The 21,383-nt window shown below is 36.1% G+C and overlaps 2 protein-coding genes and 1 long non-coding RNA gene across 8 annotated transcripts in view; 2 read left to right on the top strand and 1 right to left on the bottom strand.

Moving 5' to 3' along the window:
• Positions 1–21,099, top strand: part of stai (stathmin) — a 33,136-nt gene extending 12,037 nt beyond the window's left edge. Inside the window, exons 2-7 of one of the 6 annotated variants that reach the window (XM_020954561.2) lie at positions 3,482–3,565; positions 17,705–17,874; positions 17,991–18,176; positions 18,231–18,377; positions 18,976–19,131; positions 19,244–21,099. In XM_020954561.2, coding sequence (XP_020810220.1) covers positions 3,482–3,565; positions 17,705–17,874; positions 17,991–18,176; positions 18,231–18,377; positions 18,976–19,131; positions 19,244–19,330 — 830 coding nt within the window. In that variant the 3' untranslated portion in view covers positions 19,331–21,099. Of the gene's footprint in view, positions 1–3,481; positions 3,566–16,436; positions 17,093–17,704; positions 17,875–17,990; positions 18,177–18,230; positions 18,378–18,975; positions 19,132–19,243 lie in introns of those variants that run through there. The other 5 variants (XM_020954560.2, XM_020954562.2, XM_086841027.1 and 2 more) reach the window with 5 other exon arrangements.
• LOC110185614 (uncharacterized) lies at positions 11,770–12,619 on the bottom strand. The gene is made up of 4 exons (XR_002319799.2): positions 12,440–12,619; positions 12,260–12,379; positions 12,110–12,205; positions 11,770–12,055 (listed from the first exon to the last, which is right to left on the bottom strand). It is a non-coding gene; the product is annotated as an uncharacterized LOC110185614 (long non-coding RNA).
• On the top strand, positions 14,202–16,378 carry LOC110185612 (uncharacterized). The gene is made up of 2 exons (XM_020954559.2): positions 14,202–14,340; positions 14,651–16,378. Exon 2 carries the CDS (start codon positions 14,655–14,657, stop codon positions 16,257–16,259), a length of 1,605 nt encoding a protein of 534 aa, XP_020810218.2. The 5' UTR covers positions 14,202–14,340; positions 14,651–14,654; the 3' UTR covers positions 16,260–16,378.
• Positions 21,100–21,383: the final 284 nt, after the last annotated feature.

Here is a 21,383-nt window from a genome sequence, read left to right as displayed (position 1 = left end):
TTTCCGCTGCCAACAAATTGAAGTAGCAGCAGCCAAAAAAAAATAATTTTTTTAATAGCAATTTCGTAGCAGGGAAATCAAATTTTCCAAACGAAAGGCGAAAAAGGCTAGAACATTGAGCAGAAAGAGGTATAAAAGAGGGGTTATATAGAAGGTTAAGTGTTTTCCCCCACAAATAAAGGGGAGAAATATGCTGGTGTGGCATGCCCCCTTGAGTCTGTGACAATTAGTGGCATCGCAAGTGCAAAACGAATACGAAATCAAGGGTTCTGCCTAATGATGAAAGGCTCGAGGATAGAAATATTGTAAAAAGGAATTAAATTTGAAATCATGAAACCAAGAAGGGTTGATGATAAATGAATTCGTGAGATTAAAGCGGGGAATAGGATTCGTTAATTAATTCCGGCAATTGTACGTTTTAGGACTATAGGTAAATTTAGCTTTCTAGGTTTTAATAAATACTTAAACAAATCATATTTAATTCACAAACTAAATTGCTGAGTTTACTTTACATCTTTACATAAAAGTTGATATTTGTCGCAACAAATGCGGCATAACGTCTAGTCTTTGAGTTCATCAAACTCGTGCATTCTTCCTTTTTGTATTTTTTCATAAAGAAGTTTACATTGCTCGTGAACAATAGGATTTGGAGTCATATTTTCCGACAGCACTTAAAAGATTTTCCATAGAGATTATGTCTGGGAGCTGCGTCCTTATCCATGGCATTTACCTCCTTGGTCGTTTTCCTGCTGGAAGGTCTAAGATGTCAGCATAGACATATTGATCCATTATTGATTTTTTTTTAATGTATTGAAGCTTGCCATTCTTCAAATAAAAAAGCAGCAATTCGGATGTATGATGACTAAGTCGAGCATTTTTTCATATTTTTGAATAGGGTTAAGGTGTTTATATAGGAAATTGGTATACTTTTAAAAAGTATGTTGAATAGACTGAAAGACATATGTAGAAGAAACACAAAATATGCACAAAGCATATGCAAACTTAGATGAAACAAGTTTACAAAAACACTCAAAGTATTCGGCAAAGACCATCTGTTCTATCCAGTAATTATTGGTCAATGTTAAATAAGAGTCTCTGGAAACACTGGATACTCTGGAGTACTGCTTCCACATCCATCAACTTGCCCCAGAAAACGTAATCTTATTTAGTTAGTTTCTGTATTCTTGGCAAAGCCTCCGAGCAACTTTTTTAACTCGGTTTGCGGGATATATGTTGATCACATTGCTGCTCCTGGAACAGCATCCTCTGGGTGGTAGTATATTATGTGGGGACACTCTGTCACGTACTGGGTAACATTTTTCCATATTATCCCAGCACCAGTAGGCTCCTGCGCTTTTCTTTTGTTTTTCCGCCGGCGGCGGCTTGTGCATGTTACTCACGTAACAGACGCATACATAACGAAACTTAATTTTCATTTATTTTGTTGGTTTCCCAGGCTTTCGCCTTTGCTCTTACAAATTTCAAATTTCAGCGACAGTGAGCCCAGTGAAAGCCAATATATATTGGACTTGAACTTTTGTTTCCTTGAATATTTACATGTACTGATAATGTGATGAAAGATTGGTCAATAAACATGGCAAGGAAGTGGACAGAGGAGACATCTCTCTATTGCTATATGTCATCATCAGTCAATCAAACAATACAGAGGAGTGAGAATGTTAAACTTATGGTATTTTGTGTTATTATGAGAGACTATTATTGTGACACTAAATGAGTCTTGTGACTCGAGACGACAGTTCCACCTGATGTGTTGTTTAAGCTCTGATATGGGTAGATATTCTACAGACAAAACGTGTTTATTTTCTGGAGTTTCCTCTGGAGGGAACAATGTCTGTATTCCCCTGGCATCCTACGTGATTCTGTTTCGCCGTCTGTTGCCTTAATTCAATTTTCTTTCAACTCTAGCACCCCCATTTTCGGTATACTGTTTCAGGAACATTTCCCTTTTATAGCATTCGGTCTTATGTTTGGGTTTATTATTTCGCATTTTTGTTCTCCTTTGTTTGGGTGTACATTGCATTTACACTAGGTTTTTTTCCATTTATCCTTTTTGGGGAGAGAAATTACTCGTACCTTAGTTGGGTTAGTTAGTTCCCATCAAATGTCAAATGTTTTACCTTCTCCTCTCCGCTGGAGGCTGTTAAATAATTCATACATGCTTTCCACTCTCATTACGCCGCCCATCCACATCCTCCTCCCCCTCTGGCTTTGCCATGACAAGCCAGAAATTAAACACTTCAACAATGACACTGACATTCGCATATGGCGCTCGTTTCTGCCGTACCATGGTATATGGTGATGGTGGCACAATGCTGGCCTCTGGATATAAATGCTTGATGACTGCACTTTTACCCCCCTTCCTCAAATGCTTGTAAATTGCAAAAAACACATTTTGTATTCAGAGATATTTTTAGATTGGGCACGTTCTCAGATCAAAAGCTAGGATTCTTTCTGTATTTATTTGAAAAATGCAATAAATTTACTCCCTTATAATTTGATTTGTATACTTTCACAAATATCCCAACAAAGTCATTGCATACTTTTCTGCTGTTAGCAGATAGTACAAATATTAAAAGGACTTTCTTCCTTCGACCATGAAATGTTGATGTACCCAAGTGGCTTTCATAGACCACCGAAACTTTTAGCTTCTGGCGTCCTCATTTCTCACTTTGCCTTATCTTCTGTGAAACCACTTTCAATGTAATTAGCATAAAAGCTTATACGCATAAAGGACACTCGGCAGATTGCCTTTTCCAGCTTTTTAATAAAAATTAAATGTTATTGTTCAAACTATTTTGGCTTGACCTTGGTTTGTGGTTAGCCATACCCTTCATTTTTGTGTTGCAACAGCAAAAAACAGAAATAAACAAACAAGAAGAAAAATGTTTATCTTCTTATTCAAGCTAAAAGGAAAACAAAAAGCAACCATCAACAGCTGTTTAAAATGAGCATCCTCCATTTGTGTAATGATTTTCCATTAACCCTTTCTTATCACCCTTAAAACATTTTGCAAATGTCGACGGCATTATTGTAAATGTGGAAAAGATTCTTGCTTGCCTGGCTTGGAAAATATTTAGGAAAATATATAGAAGTTATAGAATAATGTAGGGTCTACAAAACGTCATATAAATCTTTAAAGATGGATCTTAATTATAACTAGTAGAGTTTACTCCTTGCAACGTATAAAAGTATCATGTAAAAACAAATTAGGTTTACACTGTGTTCATCCTCAGCAAACATCGAAATCTCTATATCCTAAACATTTAAAATTTTAATTTAAATATTTGAGTTCTTTGTTTTTTGAATATTTTGTTGTCTTCTTGCCTTGACTTATCTTTTGTGTCTTCATCGAAAAATTTCAAACTGTTACCAATTCGAATGCTATTTTAGCATATCACCCTTATAATAATATTATCTACATTCTATACATGCTTTCCTCAACTTTGAAATATTGTGATAGTCTCAAGAAGATCTGCGCCAATCAAGAAAAATAATAAAATCCGCTCTAAGCAGCCGCGACTCATCAAAAAGGTCAAATTTATAAGTAAGTATGAAATAAAAATTATGTGTTTGTTCTAAGACCGAAATGTATTAGATACGAATACGATACAAATTTAAAAAAGCAGCCTTAAATTTTCCTGAAATGTACTCGAATAGGTGGAAAAATTAGATAGTTTTTTATTTAATTTTATGAAGTATTTTACCCTCATATTAAGGAGTTCCTGGTTATTCATTTTATAAAATGCTAAATATAATAGCAAAATCTTAATATCGTACTTAAAAAAAAACTGGACTATCTTTTAAAGAAGGAAAATTCAAGAAATAAATAGATATTTTATCAATGTTACACATGTATAAATTAATAAGTTTATTAAATAAAGTGAATGATAAGGTTAACTTAGTTAACATATATTCAACACTTTGTTTTCCCGTTGCAGGGTATTATAATTTCAGCCAAACGCTTGTAACCCTATGAAGGAATCATTTCCGACCCTATAAATCATATATATTATTGATCAGAATGAACAGCTGAATCGATCTAGGAATGTTCGGCCAAAATATAAATTTTCGAAATTTTTTCAAATTTTGAAAATTTTATAAGGGGTTACATCATTAAAATTTAAAAAAATTGGCAAAAAATTTAATTTTTTTAAATTTTAAATTGAGTATGCAAATTTATTAACCTAATAAAAACTAACATAGGAAAGCTTTCCGAATTAAAATTAATGCACTTTTGGCTTAGTTATGTGGTATTTATGTTTTGATATGTCATATAAAAATATCTATAAATATCGATTCAAAGAATGCAAATTTAACTGTAAACTGCAGGAGTATATAGATTTTGGCTTCCCAAAGTTAGTTTCCTTTCTTGTTTTTTATAATATTGATACATCAATGTTAAAGGCGATTGTATTTAATATTCAAAATATGGGTAAACTTATCAAAGTTTTCCATTTGTTATAAAATATTTTCCCCTGTTTTTACTGATGTATAACATTGAAGGTTTTCTTTAGATACACATTCCTAAGTGTGAAAAAGAAAATCTCAGCACAGGGAAAATATTATATACAAATTTTAACACGTATACGCCCTAGGTTCCTAGGGGAACCAATGCCGGAGTCAAGGGCTTTGGCCAAGTCTACTTCGTTATCCCTGACGCCGTCCAGACGATTTTGACATTTTATTACCACACAAAAGCCAAAAGCAACAACTGAAACGCACACAAAAAATAACATAAAATAAGAGTGTGGGTAGAATGACTCAATTTGGTCCTTCGGGTACCGTCGGCAGTGCCGTGGTTCCACGTTTTAGTTTTCGCCCCTTACTTTTTTCACCTGCCTTGGATTCATTTACTCCAGAAATTATATATTATTCTTGTCCTGGTCTGCTCGGAGAGCACGTATTGTCTATCAGACAGTTTCAATGCCTTATTAGATCTAATCAAGAAAGCAAACTTTGTCCAACGTGCGATTAAATGTGAAAGAAGAAGGTCAGATGTGCGTTATAAATAAATAGAAATCAGTGGGTTTCAGCGGGGAACGAATTAAAATAGTTAACCTTTGGAGAAATATATCGATTATTTGTATATATTGATTTTAAACAGTAATTGTAGATTATTGATAGAAATTCTTACATTAAATGAAATATCTTTATAACCTTAAAGCATTTGAATTGCATTCTCCATTGAGCTTCAGCCATAGAAATCTTCTGACAGAAACAGGAAATATATTTATATTTCAAGTGCTGAAAGTTGTATTTGTCTGGAACTGTTTGTTCTGGGGGAGCATTTCCGTGTGGCCACAGGCAAAAACTTTCTGTGCTCGAACCACCGAAAACTTCAATTATGCATTAAGAGTGCCAATGGGTACATAGGAAATGGGGAAACAAGGATAGCAGAGGAGGGGCTATAGTTTGGTCTAAAAAGCTTGCCATGATGCTTGGACTGACAAATTATCCAAGCCATGGCAGGATGTTTGTGCCAGGATAACATCAAGAGCAAAACCAATCTCCCTCCCCCCCCAATCAGGATTACTGGACACTGGTCCTGGTTTCTCTCTCTCTCTCTGGGCAGTTTGGCATTTGCATATGCTGTACATATAGGATATAGAGCATATGGTTAGAGGGAAGTGCAGGAGGCTAACTTGGCATACCAAAAATATAGCAAATTGGTGCTGAGTTTGCTTTTATTATATGAAAATTTGCTAAAACGCCAATTGAATAGTAATAATATCGTCAGTGTGGGAGTGTTCAGATGTGTTGTTGTGGGTCAGACTGATGAAATTATCTATGCTAATGCTTATTACTGATTTTACCCTGATAATAGAAATAAAGTTGGGGTTTTTGTGGCAATAATAAAGTGCTTACATTTTGCTTCTCTTTGAAAATGGTTCATTTGTTCCTTGGAATGAGATAATATATTTTTGCTGAATTTTAAAGTTATTTCTAATATTAAATGTGAGCGCTCTTATTCTCTTGATTATTTCACACGCACGGAAATGGCAAGGACCTTTTCCTGCTGTTATCGCATTCAAGTGAGCTGCTGCTACGAACGAGTCCTTGCTCGTAAGCCAACAGTCTATGTGTGTGTTACCGCAAAATTGCATTGCGGTTGGTCTAAGCCCAGAGGAACATAATTCTGCATATATATGTACATATATAGCTAAAGGGCAGGACACCATCTGCATTCTCCCTTGTTCCCAGCTTTAGAATCCTACCTCCTGCCCCCCTGTGTGATGATGGCAAATATTTTCATTGAACGTATGATTTTCACACATTTTCCTTCTTTTGAAAAGCGGTCTGCCTGCAGCTCCCCTTTCTGACAGCTACATATCTCCCTTAAGCCTTATATTCTTCTGGTTTCGTTGTTACTGCAGAATTTGTTGCACTTGGAGAAAACTTTTAGGAAATTTTAATTTCGAAAAAAATGTCCTTTTACATAATATGTAGAGTTTGTCTTAAAGGCAAGTCTAGCATTGGGTGAGCTCATTCGTCATCGAAAATCCACCGGAAGTATGAAGCATTCGATTTGCGGCAAATATCAACGTGCGGCGCCACATTGACGAACGTTTCCACTATAAGGCTTCATAGTTTCAGGTTTAATTACCACCGACAATCCACCACACCCCTTGGGCACGCACACAATCTGCCTGCCCTGGCTGAGTCCTGCGCTCTGGGGGAGGATTTATACTTCACCTGCATGTTGGCGGCTAATAAACTAAATTGCTATTGGCCATAAAACAATCTTGGTACCAAGAGGGGGGGAAACGGACACACACACACACATAGAGCGCAGAGGAGGACCAAAAGAGGACCTTCAGGCATGGTCACAAGGGCTGAACCGGTTTGCAACAATCGGCGATGACAACCACAACAAAAAAAGAAAGGCAACAACAAGCGTTACACCAACAAACTAATTTAAACGCTTATAAAACAAAGCAACAAAAAAAATGTTTTCCCCGAGGCGTAACTAAGATGCACTGGATATATTGACAATATACACCGGATCTTAACTGTCTGAGCCCTGGTAGTTATCCTGAATACTGAATTTTTGATGTTTTTTTTTTGTGTTTCCAACAAAGTTGTATTAAGCTACGCCAGCAGAAATAATATGGGGTTTTTTGCTTAATCGAGGTCTAGTCGGTTTGATTTAGTATAGAGAAGTGGTGACTAGACTATATGACACATCACTTACATCAAGTTTTAGTCAGAAGATAGGTGAACCAGGTTGTCTGAACACTTTGCTTTTGATTTTAATAAAAAAGTTCCATTGGAGTTGAACATTTGCTATGATATACTAGCAAAGATGACAGACAAAAATTTGTATATAAGGACATTGTATTATCGATAACTAAATCGTTTTTTACCTGATATTTATACGATAGATCTATATTCCGTTTGATATATCGGACTCAGCCAAAGAAGATTTTATACAAATATAAAAGGGGTTACCAAAACTAAGCTTGAAAAATTCAATCAGATTTATTTGATTCTAAATATACCTAAAATATCAGATATTTAAATTTGCAATATATCAAACTTTGAGATATTCAATGTATCAAACTGTACTTTAATTCAAAAGCGAGATATATTTGTCTATATTTTATATGGGATCTTGTCATATCTTCTCGGCAAACATCGTTTGACAAACTATGAATTCAGAAAGCGACTAATATTCGATTCGAGATTAAAGATTGTTTTGTAACATTTATGTTTATCTCACTAAAATTTATACAAAACGTCTAAAAAACATTATAATGTTACAAAGCTACCAAGCCCTAGCTCTTAGTTTAAACATAGCTTATAAGAATTAAGATTATGATCAAGAATATGTACAGACCTGCCTGATCTTTAAGGACTTTCAATAGACCAGCAAGCATTGATTGATATACCCGTGCATAAAAACTTTCAGATGTTAGAAAACTTTTTTTTAACACATTTTATCTTTGTGTAAAACACATTTAAAAACATACGGTAATTTACAAAAAATTCTAGTCCGTTCTCTGTGCTGTTCTTCTTCGACCTCCCCAAGCGTTTCATCTTTATTTCCTTTGTGTATCCACCAAAACCGGCGGCGACACATTCAACAGAAATTAAGTTTTCAGTCTTGGGGCGTAGCTCGTGTAAATTCCTTCAGCTTTCAGCTTTCACATTTCCTATTTTCTTTTTTGTTTTCCCCCTTTTACTTCCGTTTATGGCAACAACAGCATGTAAATGGGTGCTATTGTTCCGTTTTCTTCATTTAGACGCTTGTAGTGTGCTTAAATTTTTCCACTCTGCTTTGCGTATCCTTGCCCATTTGTTGTCCTTAATAATGCCCCACACGTGCTTACATTCGTCAGAAATAATTCTGTACTTTTGGTGAAATGCGGGCTTGCTTTGTTGCTAATTTCGTTTCAACTGCTGAATTGTAGGAAATAATACAAGTTGCGTACTTGTACTTGTGTTCTTTGCACTGTTTTGTTGTTTGGTTTGATACTGTTATTAGCTGCCAGCAGTGCAAACTATGGGGCGGATTTCCCCCTATAAACAGGATTGTTGTTTGCCCAGCCCGCAAGTTTGTTGGCTTCCCCAAGTGGTTACGAGGGCATTGACGTTATGTTTTCGTTGCTGTGTATAGATAAAGCTTCAATTTTAAAGGAAATTTGTGGATTTTTAGGAAATATGTGTTTTATGATTAAAGAGAGATCTTAGTTCACCCACAAACCTAAAAGAGATGAGTGTGTTTAATCGGAAATGGAATGGATTTCTGATACACATATGGGAGAAGAGCTTAAGCTCTCTTCTCAATGTAGGACTGATATTAACATCATTACAACTTCCATTAATTAACAAATAATCCAACTGTTTAGAGGGCTCACTTAACGTCGCGACGTTTACAATCCATGTAAAACCAGAAAAGCCGGCAAGGAAATGTGCAATGGAGCAACTGCGAAAACTATTGGAAAATCAATAGTGCTATGACCTTTTCCATATATATAAAAAAAAACTATTTCAAGTATGTATGCATTTACAGCCAAGTTAGTGGATGTAGTTGTAAAGCGCATAAGCCAAATTCCCAAGGAGAAATACTGCAGTGGCGAACCAGGAGACTTGATAACTTAAATTTGGTTTTCAGGCCTTCAAGGGACTTTTCATGTTGGCAGGTTTTTATCGCCAAAAATAAACACTTTACGAGACGACGTCATTTGCAGTTGTCGAAAAGAAAGGAGTATATACCTGCATATATGTACATAAGTACAGATATATGTATATATATATTTCCGATTTGATTATGTCTAGCCCAAGTCAAGACTTTCTGCACAGTCACGTGTTGAAAGGCAATGCAATAAAGGTGGCTTGAAACGGCAGGAGGTTTCTTCTGCCATTTGGTTATGTAAGTGTCTAGAGCGGAAGAGGTCACAGGCAACAAACCGATGGAAAAGAAATGTTTTTCCTGTAAAATAAGATTATAAAAATATATCGAAATGCTCAATAGAAAGTTATTTTATACAAGTTTTGTATACATTTATATAAATTAATTAAATAAAACCATAATAGATTGGCTGTAAGATATTTAAGATACCACCTAAGATTTAACTAACTTTACTCCTTAATCAAAATGTATACAAATTCAAAGAAGATCGTTAATTTACTGTGTAAAGTCTCCAATTTATCTCCTCCTTTTTTGGTTTATCTTGCTAATTATTGATTTATTTCTCTTTCTTTACAGGTAAGTTTTCGCAATCAAAGGTCTGGGAAAGTTTACCCCTTAGAGGCACCTGAAAATCTTTAAAAACTATCTCAACAAGAGTGTTTATGGTGGCATCTAGTTGTATGTATTGAAAATATTTTTATTGTGAAGAAAAAATAGACTGTTACTATGATTAGTAACTTCTACTGTGATCTAAATTGAAGTGTATATGTACATACTTATTTTATAATTCTTCTATTTGCATTAATGTTTAAATTATTCACACACTTTTGTGGATATAGTACCCAAGTGTAAGAATACAGCTTTTCAAATATACATAGATCACTGTTGGTATAGGGACTGTGTAGAGTTTATATTTATAAGAAAATATTGAGTACTGGGTATGCCAAGTAAAGGATTATAAATTGTTTTTCCATGTATTCTTTTGTTTTTCAATTGAAACAATGACTTGACAATGATAGAATTTTCTCTATATTTCTCATTAGAATGATTCTCTACCATGATATATAACTGAATGTGTAGATTGTCTTTGTGCAAATAGGCTAAATGCCTAAGATTTTCTTAGAATTTCCTTTCTTATCCACTCGTTTTGGCCATATTGTTGTTTTCAACTGGCAACCGAATGCAATTAAGCGCCACAAATCGACTCGCTTCGAGGCGAGGCAGACAAAAAGACTGAAGGATGTTGAGTGTGTTTTTTTGTATGTCCACCAGCCAGACGTAAAACTGTCGCCGAAAACTGGGAAAAACAAGTACGAGTTTTACCCTAAAAGCGACAGCAGCCACCGTTTGATATTGGCTTTGCAGCGCATGCCAAAAAGGACACGCTACGCGACAAAAATTGAAACTACATTTAGCTAGGACAACCACGTTGCAGAAACGGCCCAAGGCATTCATGATTCATTTTTTGTGTCGCTTGGATGTAGTCCGTTGCCGGCATCACAGTTGCAAAGTCCTTCTCACTTCCGCTCAGTTGCTCTATTCGTTCAGTTTACTGGAAGAGGAAAAGTAAAGCCCCAAAAAGTTGAAAGGATTTAACAATTTGTCAGCTTAGTTCGACACTAAATAAGCAACTATTTCCGGTTTTCCTGTGATCCAAAATGGTGGCCATCTATTTGAACTTGAATAGTAAGTAAAGTCGTTAACCAGACATCGATCTAACTGCTCTGCTGCACAACGGATAGTCTATATTTTATTACTTCTGGAATTTGTAAAGCAAATTTCCTTCGTTGGCACATTTTAATTAAAACCTTCGAGCCAACAGCAGAGCTTGCGTGGTACTACCAATAAAGTTTCTCTGCCTTGATATGTTCTCCAAAACGGGGATAATGAGGTGGAAGGAAGTTGGCCTGGCACCACGCCCATGCATCCATCCACTTTCTACGACAACATCACAACTCTGCTGACTCAGACGAATAAAAGCAATTAAATATAAATTAAAATGCTTTTATGAAAATTATTTAAGTGGCAACAGAAGAAGGCTCTTATAGTTTTTGCTCTTACGAACACACAAGAGTTTCAACGAAAAGTTTTTAATGCTAAATAATGAAAATAGTTATTGCATACTTTATTAAGTTAAAATTTGGCTTTACATATGCTTTTTTACATACATTTTAAAATGGAAGTGATATCAAAACTTTTCGTTATTATTATCTCGTAAAGTGTAATTAAAATTGTGTTCAATATTTGTAAATTTTAACGAAGTAAGTTGCTAGCAAAGTTCAAGTGGAGACGCCTGATATATGGAGATTCAGATGTAAATGTTAATTGGACCCAGTTTAATTCTTGGAATACGATGGTGAGAGAGAGCATTAGAGCTTAGATTTTTGAGTGGAGAGTCCTCAAATTGGAGCTATGCATATTGTTATTTATGTATAAGCTTGAACGAAATAACTATTGGGTAAATTCACAGGTACACCGATACAATATTATAAAACAACGTGATCGATTTAAGACTACATTTTTAGTCAAATTCTGACATTTTTAACGAATTATGTTTAATAGAAATTTTCATTTTAACGGCAGTGCCCACATAGAACCAATGAACAAATAAGCACTTTTTAGGTGTAAGTGTATTTTTATTATAATTAAAGTTGCTATATTATTATTAATTTGTTTGTATGGTGCGTTTGCGTACTGGTCCGAATCCTCTTCCGCGTCCTCATCCGCGTCCTCAATCGCGTCCTCAACCGCGTTCTCAACCGCGTCCTTTTGCTGGAATTAGAACCCGACATTGGCAAGACTGTCCTGCCTGTATGTTGAATATGAGTGAATCTCCGCCTTATTTGGTTTTCTCTTATTATTATTGTTTTCTTGATGTTGTATCCGTAAGTGTGGAGAATGCTAAAAGGGATAACAAGTTAGGGCTACTGTAGGAACAGGGATCATCGGTCTTACTCTGGCTGGGTGGTAGGTGACAGATGGTTTCTTTTTTTTGAATGTTTCTTCTTATTTCGATTTGTCTTATATTGTTTTATAAATATTCTCCTAATTCTAAGAGGTATCACTAGTTAAGTCCTTTCTAGGATTAGGAATTTTCAGTCTTACCTTCGTCTTCTTAAATGGTGTAGCCCTTAGATACTCTAGAGAACTCTCCTTTTGGGTTTTACCGTGTTCGTTCCGATACTTTATCTCTTCCATGACGCGTAACTCAGATACTCTCTTGTCCTAAGAGCGCAAAACTTAGAAATACAATCTTAAAATAAAAAGTATTTGAAATATTCTTACTTCTTTTTTGGTGACTCCTTACTGCTAGATGAAAATATGTATAAAGTGTTATACTTAATGCTAGAATAAAAAATTATCACTTTATGCTTAAACCTAGCCGAAAGATATTTTTATATAAAAATAATATTTTTGTACTGAGCTGGGAGCTGTGCTCGCTCTAGAATTTGGATTTGAACTGAATATTCCGAGCAGCGTTCATAGCCAAGTCGAATTTTGTGCCTATTAGAAAACCAAGGACTACTAGTTTTCTTATTTATAAAGCAAGCAAGCAAAGGAAGTTGAAATTCTATACCCTTGCAGTGAAAATCCACCATAACTCAGTCAAAAATTCATTTATTTTCAATCGGAAAGCTTTTCTGTATTGGTTTTTAATAGGTTAACAAATGTGCATACTCAGTTTAAAACCTAAGGATTTTGCCAATCTTTGAACATTTTAACGATGTAACCCCTTATAAAATTAAAAAAAAATGGAAAAAATTTGTTTTCTTCCGGACAGGGCTAGATTGACTCGTTAGTTGATGCTGATCAAGAATATATATGATTTATAGGGTCGGAAATGATTCTTTCATAGCGTAATAAGGTTCTGACGGAACTTATAATACCCTGCAAGTTTAAAAGAGTTAAGCATTTAAAACAAGTGTTTCTTAGCTGATTTAAAAATCAAGCCTAAATAACATACGTAGGCTTGATTATATTTCTATACATGTTATGTATAAACATATATAATGACATAAAATGTTCCCCCTTTTGATTCGAGGTCCATTAAATAGTTTTATTCAAAAACAAACCCCTTAGGAGTCATTTTGGATGTTATCCCCAACCAAATGCTTGTTTGATCTGAATTGGCACACGTTCTGGTCAGGATTTTGTAATTAAAAAATGCGAAATGTCAACTGCTCATATTATTTCCGCTTTTGTGGACAAGTGGCATAAAAACTCGCTTTCTGGCTTTTTCTTCCGGAAAAAGGTGCAAAAATGTTTAATTGAGGTCAACAATTTGTGTGTTGGTGGGTCTGAATGTGAACGAATTTTATGCTGCTGCTCTTACAGGTACTCGTCGAGTACAGGGGTATATACTAAATTTATGTTAAGTATGTTTGATGCTGAAACATTTCATAAATGCTTTGAAATTAAGGCGAAGTTTTTATGCAACAAATTGACAATATGAAAATTGTGCAAATCCATTATATGTCAATTCCAACTATACTATGTATAAAAACGGAGTGTGTTTCCATTTGGCCTGCATCTTCATGTATTTCTTTACAAATTTGCTTTTTTAGCCTGCGGTTGTAGGTTTCACGAGCTTCCAGTGGAAATGTTACAGATTTCCATGAAACCTATAAAAGTCAAGTATGTGCTCAAAAATTTTTTAAAACAGCATATTATTATTATTATTAATACCTTTACTACGCAAACATCATTTGTTTGATAAGGCAGACATTTTTATTACTCTGACATCGAACTTTATTCATTTTTATAAAGTTGAAAAACCATATCATGAATAAATAATGCAAAATATTATTCTTCATCAAATAAATGCATATGTATTAATATCTAACAAATTCTGGTTAATAAATTTAATATCAACTCTAAAAAGTAAACATAAAGATTCCTAAAAGCACTTTTTAAGATGCCTTGCTTTATAAATCAGGCAAAACTTTGAAAGAAACTCACAATATTCGACCAGTTAATAATCCAAAATATCCACGTGCAAGACTCCCTAATTTTTTGGGATTTTCGCGATCAGAAAACGAACGGAGTTGGCAGCACCGCTGTCAAGAAAATACAAACCTGTGCGCCCAGCTTTAGCTTTCATAAAATATTTGTTAAAAAGGCCGCCGTCTAGTTTCTGTTAGTTGAAGAATATATTCCTACATTATCTAAGGCTTATTCCGATACATGTAAGTTGAGTAAATAAATCTAAAGAAATAGTGCAAAAGGCAGGGCAAGAGCTTTTTCTCTCTTGCCGGCTTTGAATCGCATCGCATTTCGTAAACACAGAAATTCTGGAAAAGGGCATCCATTTTCTGAATTTCTCACTAAATACTGTGCATATGTAAGTACATACACATTCTGGTAAAGATTATCGAATGTCAAGTACCTTTTTTCCAATCTGCTAAAATTTGTCAAGCTTAAAAGAGGTGCTACGCCGCCCTGCACTTGTTTTAGAATTCGCTTGGATAGCTTCTTAAACCTTCCTTCCCCCCTCAGTGAAATGGCCAGCGGTCAGCAAGTTCCTCCGGAGCGCCACTTTGGATTCCAGTGCCTCAGCTGTTTGGCGTCCAACTTTCCGGGTCGCCGCTATAGTTGCGCCGTATGCACAACGTACAACTTGTGTGGCGATTGCTTTGACGCCAATCTTGGCCCGGAAGTTGACAATCATCTATACTACCATCCTCTAAAGGTATATTACACACGCACCGCACTCCAGCTGTACTTCAATGGCGAAACCGAGAGATATTCCATAAACAACCCCTCGCTCCAGAGCTACAAATGTGCTCTGTGCCATGTCCGTGGCCTGACTAGCGGCCAATTGTACAAGCATCTCTCGAAGTATCATCGTTCCCATCGGGATTATAACGAGTACGCCGATATGGTGTACATCTATAACCAATCTGAAAACTCCATGACGCCACCGACCGCCTCGCTGCAGGATGAGGAGCAGGATTCGCAAGATAGCCGTGCTATTGTTGACTTTCTATTGCCGCCGGAGCAGGCAAGGCGCTCGACCCATTCCCGCAGGGGCTTTTGCGAAGATGGCTTGACCATGGCTCAGCTGCTGGTGCAATTGAAAATGCTTAATCTAACTGCCCCAGACTTTCCCATTCGTTGTGTGGACATCCTGAAGCGGGCCCATTCGCTTCAATCGCAGCAGAGTGGTCGTGATGTTGTGAAGACTGCGGAGAAATATGTTAATCTAATTGAGCATGAGGTGGCCGCCGGTCTCTGCGAGCGCCGTCAACGTCTTAGTCGCACATCATCCATGCGCGTAATTCAACGGAACGGTGCAATGATCGTTCTGCCCGCTTCCAATGGATCAGAGACAGTGCGTACCCCTGCCACATCCTCGGAGACCAGTCGCACACTGATCATCAACGAAGACTCTGAATTTCCTGGCGTGGTGGGATCTGGCAAATATCGCCAAGCCCTCGGGTCATCAAAGCACCCGAAGGTCTCGCAGGATACCAAAGACCATGAGGAGAAAACTGAGGCCTCTGACAAGAATCGCTTTCTCTGCTCCAAATTCTTGGTGGGCAACAAGTCCACAAACCGCAGCCGCGTCGTCAACACTCAGCTAAAGACGACGTTCATTGAGTCCCTACTTTGCTCAATGCTGGCAGATGAAGAGCTCGGTCCATCGACATTCGAGCCGTTTTCCTTAGGTGATCTGAAGAGTCAGGATGCGGAGCGCCAGAAAAAATTAACCATCATTTCCTGGAAACCACATCAAAGCACAGTGACAAATAATTTGCCAGTGCAGATGCCATATATGAATGAAATGTTACGTTTTTACAAGGCCCTTGACGTATACAAGAACAAAATGGATAATCTAAATCCTTCGACAGACGCAGATAAGGATAAGGATACTGCAGAGGAGCCCAACAATTCGAATAATGATCAATTTTCATTCATGGATGACTCTGCCGAGTCGAATGGGGATGGTGATGGGGCTGGTAACCAAGGAAACGCGAATGAATCGGCTTCGGGAGTCAACCCAGAAATTCCAGAAGCTAGATCGGACTTTGAAGTATTGGAATTGACCATGGCCCGTATCATTCAGGGCATAGATGCCATCATCAACGATGACATCGATTTTTGATGTACTTAAAACTGAAGGATCATCCAATTAAAAGCGCAGTCACGAACAGAATGAAGAATTAATTTGTAATTTGAATAAAAACAATAATAATAATAAAAACATCGACTGCCAAAAAAAAACCCATATATTCCCTTGTAAATGTCCTAAAACTAGATTTCCAAGATATTAGACAGGTCGATCAACCTTTTTTTTTTAAATGTAAATACTACTTTTGAAATCAAGTCATCAGAGCTTTTCCCATTCAACCAGCAGTGCTGTGTTTTGTTTATATTATCAAAAGTTTTCGCCGATATTGATCGTTAAAGCTTGTTAGAAAAAATATCTATCGGAGTATCCAGTATCTCAGTTTTCTTTTTTTTTTTTGTTTTGTGCTCTGTTGTTGAACAAAATGAGTTCCAATTTTCCGGCGTTGCAACTAAGGTGCCTAGGCTGCCTGTCCCAGGAAGGCTTGGGGCGCCGATACGAGTGCTGTTTGTGCGGACCGGAGGTCACCTATTGCGGCCCCTGCTTCGACGAAGGCCGCAATAGTCCGACGCTCAACCACATGTACTATCATCCCATGAAGGCCATTTACAGTCAGCCCGATTTCGACCTATTCTTCCATGGCGAAATTCAAGAGAATGGCGAAGCTCCGCAGAGCTATAAGTGCCCCTTTTGTGATGAGATGGGCTTCACCGGTGAGGAGTTGCAGGTGCATGTGACAGTGAAGCACGGCGAGCATACTGATGGTCCTGCCCTGCTGGCCATTCTGGAGGTCATAAACCAGCCGGAGACTGGAGAGGGCAAGGCTGTGTTTGCCAGTGTTAAGAAATTGTCGGGGGAAGACATTAAGGGTGAGTGTAAGCAATTGCAATAGGGGTCGGGTTTCTTCTTCTGCAAGGGCCAGGAAGCGAAATGATACATGTCTTCCTTAAGGATGTATTTGCTATTATAATTACTATATAATTTTGTGTAGAATAAGGTCAAGGTTCCTAATTACAAAAGCTTAAGACACGATTGTTAGATTGTAGTCATATAAGAAAAGTGTTAAGATCTTTTTGACTTTCTTTTGCATTTCAAAAAAGACAGAATGCCTTGCATCACTAAGCAAGAAATACATAGAGGTGTCAAACAGTACCAAAAAGTACTATCACAAAAACGGCTGCTTAGTGCTTGCATATAATAGTTGATGCTCCCAAAATAAATATATATATATTTTTTATGAATCTCCCTTCCCTGCGTTGCAAACTTCGTGACTAATATCATCATACCCCTTGCAAGGGAATAACGAAACTGCAAAAATGACGTCACTGTGCTCAGATGGGGAAAAAAAATAAAAAGCTGAGCTAAGGGTTACAACCAAAGACCGTCCACCCTCAACCGCAACTATCCAAGGCGGCACCCCAATGCACAAATATTGAATTACTGTAACCAAGCCTCCATCTCTTATTCTTTTCGCCACACAGCCACTGAAATTCGCTGCCAGGAGAAGTCCCGTGGAGGCCTGAGCTATGAGGTCATCCTGGCCGAACCGGCACCCAATGTTGCCGTGCCTAAGCGTCCGGTCACCCCCGGCAAGAACGTCAGCGTTGAGGAGATTGAGCAAAAGCTAAAGGCGGCCGAAGAGCGTCGCATCGTAAGTACATATAGTATATACATATAAATGATTCTCTGTTATCTTATTTTTTCTTACACCAAAACCGTTTTGCATTTAGGAATAATAACGAAATATCATGTTACTTTATCTTTCAGTCTCTGGAGGCCAAGAAAATGGCCGATATCTCGAATAAGCTAGCCAAGGTTGAGGAGGCCACTCGCAAAAAGGATGAAATCACTAATGAGTTCATCACTCAGACCAAGGAGCAACTGGAGTCAAAAATGGAACAGCATGTGGAGAAGAGAGAAGCCATTATTAGCGATATGAAGGAGAAACTAAAGGTACATTGTATTATTAGTTAACTCTGCTATTTATAATAATTGGTTTTCTTGCAGATCCATGCCCAGGAGATTGAGAAGACGCGTGAAACTTTAGAGCAGCAGAAGGCCAATGAGCAAAAGGCTATCGAGGAGAAGTTAAAGATTGCCCAATCGCTGCGCGATGAGAATATCAAGAAAATGTTGGATCGTCTAAAGGAGCATGTGAGTCTCTAAGAAAAAGACCACTTCATATTCATCACCCATTATATATTTAAAGCTTCTACCTTACTTTTATTCATGTTAATTTAATTTAAATAGGTATTGAGTTAAAAACTGGTCAAAGTTTTCGAAGAATTTATCTTCAAACTTAAAATCAATACTATTTCGATATTGGAAGCGAAATACTATATACGATCGGTATTACATCTTTAAAATAGGTGTACGAAAAATCCATATTCATAAATTCAATAACATTATTATATATATTTTTGAAAATATATATCATATTTTACCAGCCGCTAGCTTTATATAAATAAATAAATATCATATTTTATGATATATTTAAGTACTCCACTTTAATAGCAAGTAGGAAAAACTGAAAAACAGACGTGACATCCTCTTGTTTAAAATTTAAATAGCCGAAAAATTGAATATAGAAAAAATACATCCCTCAAAAAAGTTAAAACAATTTTTCAGTTAACAACATAATTAGCATATTAATGAGTGTTTGTTTGTGTATATTCTAGATGTAAATATTTATGTTTGATCTCATTATCATATCATTTATTTGGTTTCATTTCTCTTATATCCTCTCATTTAGAACACAATCAAAATTGCCGAAATCAAATCGCAGAACGATCAATTGGAATGTCAAAAGCTCGAGGAGAAGGCACGCCTCTATGAGAACAAATTGTTCGCCGCCGAACTGAAGCGTGAACAGGAATTACAGAAAAAAATTGAAAAAGTTCAAAAACTAGTACGTTTCTGCTACAAAATTAAACCTTTTCCTTGGACTACGTCTTATTAGCAAACTTTGTTGCATTACTTGCAAAATAATTCTTACCTTAAACTCTCTTTTATCTTTGCAGGAGCGTCGCGCCGAATTGGTGCGCCAGAATAAGGCCCAGGCCCAGGATGTGGACGGACAGCAGAGCCCTATTGCCTCCTCCGGTTAGAGTGCAGGCCGCCATGCACCGAGAGAGCTATGCTGAGCATGGATCCACATTACTACTACTGCAAGTAAAAGCAACTACGACAAAAACAACAGCTACAACAACAACCACACTGCAAACACGAAAACATATTTCCCAAACAAAAAAATAAGAACAAAAACACATTTAAGCAGAAACAAATAAGCTTCAACAAAAATTTCAAGTATTATAAAAAAGAGAAACGGAAAGGCGACGAGTGGAAAGGCTCAAGACCCCGACAAGCGTGCTGGGAGTCACGAACATCAAATGGAAAAGCAACACAAGAAAAACTATTGCATACTGCAAATTAATGCAAAATACATTTATTAAAGGAAATTTACAACTAAACACTTAAAAAAGAAGGGCCTGGTGAAAAAAATCAAGAGCCGCCCATTTAATTTCATGAATTCGCTTTAAATTTCATGTTATTTTGTTCTGCTCCTTTAAAGTTAAAACTTTTCTGCTTTCCCATTGATTTTCATTTTTAAATTTATAGTTCATTTTTGCTTTATTGATCGATGTTCGATATGAATTTATTTTGAAATAATTTGCAAGAAAGCCCAAAAAGCCATGTGTACTTGAAATGTAATTGCCTCTTTAAATTGTAGTTGCTTTTGCAAGGAAATTTTTTCATCTGATCTTTCATTTATATGAAGTATATGTATAATTTAATTTATTAATTTTCACAAAATAAAAAGAATAACAATCAAAATAAGCAAACGTAACGTATATATTTTTTATGTGTTCGCATTTTGTATCTACATATAAATGCATAAGTGTCATGCTGAGGAAATACATAAGAAATGCTTATAAAATTAAATAAAAACAGAACAATTGAATACAAGATACTAAACAGAAGGCATTTTTGTTTTATTTACAAAAAAGCATTAAGTATTAGGCATTAATATAAACAAACAAAACACGATACAATAAAAATACTTACAAACATATTCATATATGTAAAATATATGAAAATGCATATTTTGTCTAACGTCAAGTATTTAGAAAAAAAGGCGAGGCGAGGGTTTTTGGGCCTCGGCATTATGGGTTAATTCAAAATTTAGTGGGGAATAAGTTGAAGAACAAGCAAGACGAACATTTAGGCAAAATTTTTGGCGCAAGACCTGAGAGCTCTTCCGTTTTTATTTCGCCACCTGAAGGCTCTGCCAGGTTAGCTTAAGCTTATATCTCTTAAACCGTATAAATTGTGTATTCGTGTAAAACTACATATGGCTAATACAATTGAATAACCCCACGCAAACTGCTCTCTCCCAAAATAAAATATATAATACGGCATTCGCAACACAACACAACTCTACACGCACAGGCACCGAAAAACCACTTACCTAAGACATGTGAAAGCTTTCCCAATAACATTTCTGAAAAGAGAAAAAAAGGTAAACCATTGCAAGTGAATCAATACAATTGATAAAATGCTTCGATATTTACTCAATTTACTATGTATTTATATATATATATATAATCAAATGCAATATTTAAGCCGATAAAAACTTTTGTATGCAAAATGAAAACGTTTGTGTTTACATTTATCACATCGATGTTCTCGATACATAACCCAGTAAAATTCGATTGCTTACGAAACTTGATTTCTAAGTTGCTTGCATAACATTAATTAAGATTACATAAGCAACCAACAAATAAATGATTATATAAGCAAGCAAAAACTCTTATAATAAATGTATAATAAAACTGCATAATATAAATAAATGAGATATTTATAATTGGTATATAAATCATTCGCAATTTTGATTTTTTAACGTTTTTGTGGTGGCTTTTTACTTGGTCTTTGAACTGCAAATTTAAACTTTTATAAATTGATGGAAAAAAATATGCCTAAAAATGTTATTTCATACATTCGCTTATACACGGAAGATGGTTATAATATATATATATGGGCAATTCTCTGGTGTCGAATGCGACATTCGTACGCATTCAAACTAAAAAAAAACTACAAATTGAAACGAATAGCTCTTGGTTAGCACTATAATTGGTGCTAAGGTCGATTTTGAACCCTTGT

Source organism: Drosophila serrata, unplaced genomic scaffold (assembly GCF_035046125.1).
Source record: "Drosophila serrata isolate PLE 108 unplaced genomic scaffold, ASM3504612v1 contig_100, whole genome shotgun sequence".
In the NCBI taxonomy this organism is placed as follows: Eukaryota; Metazoa; Arthropoda; class Insecta; order Diptera; family Drosophilidae; genus Drosophila; species Drosophila serrata.
Note: the sequence above shows the minus strand (reverse complement) of the source record. Positions and strands in the feature narration are given on the sequence as shown.

Bases quoted from the DNA above. Each gene is read 5' to 3' on its own strand.
- LOC110185612 (XM_020954559.2), top strand. From the start codon at position 14,655: ATGGCCAGCGGTCAGCAAGTTCCTCCGGAGCGCCACTTTGGATTCCAG.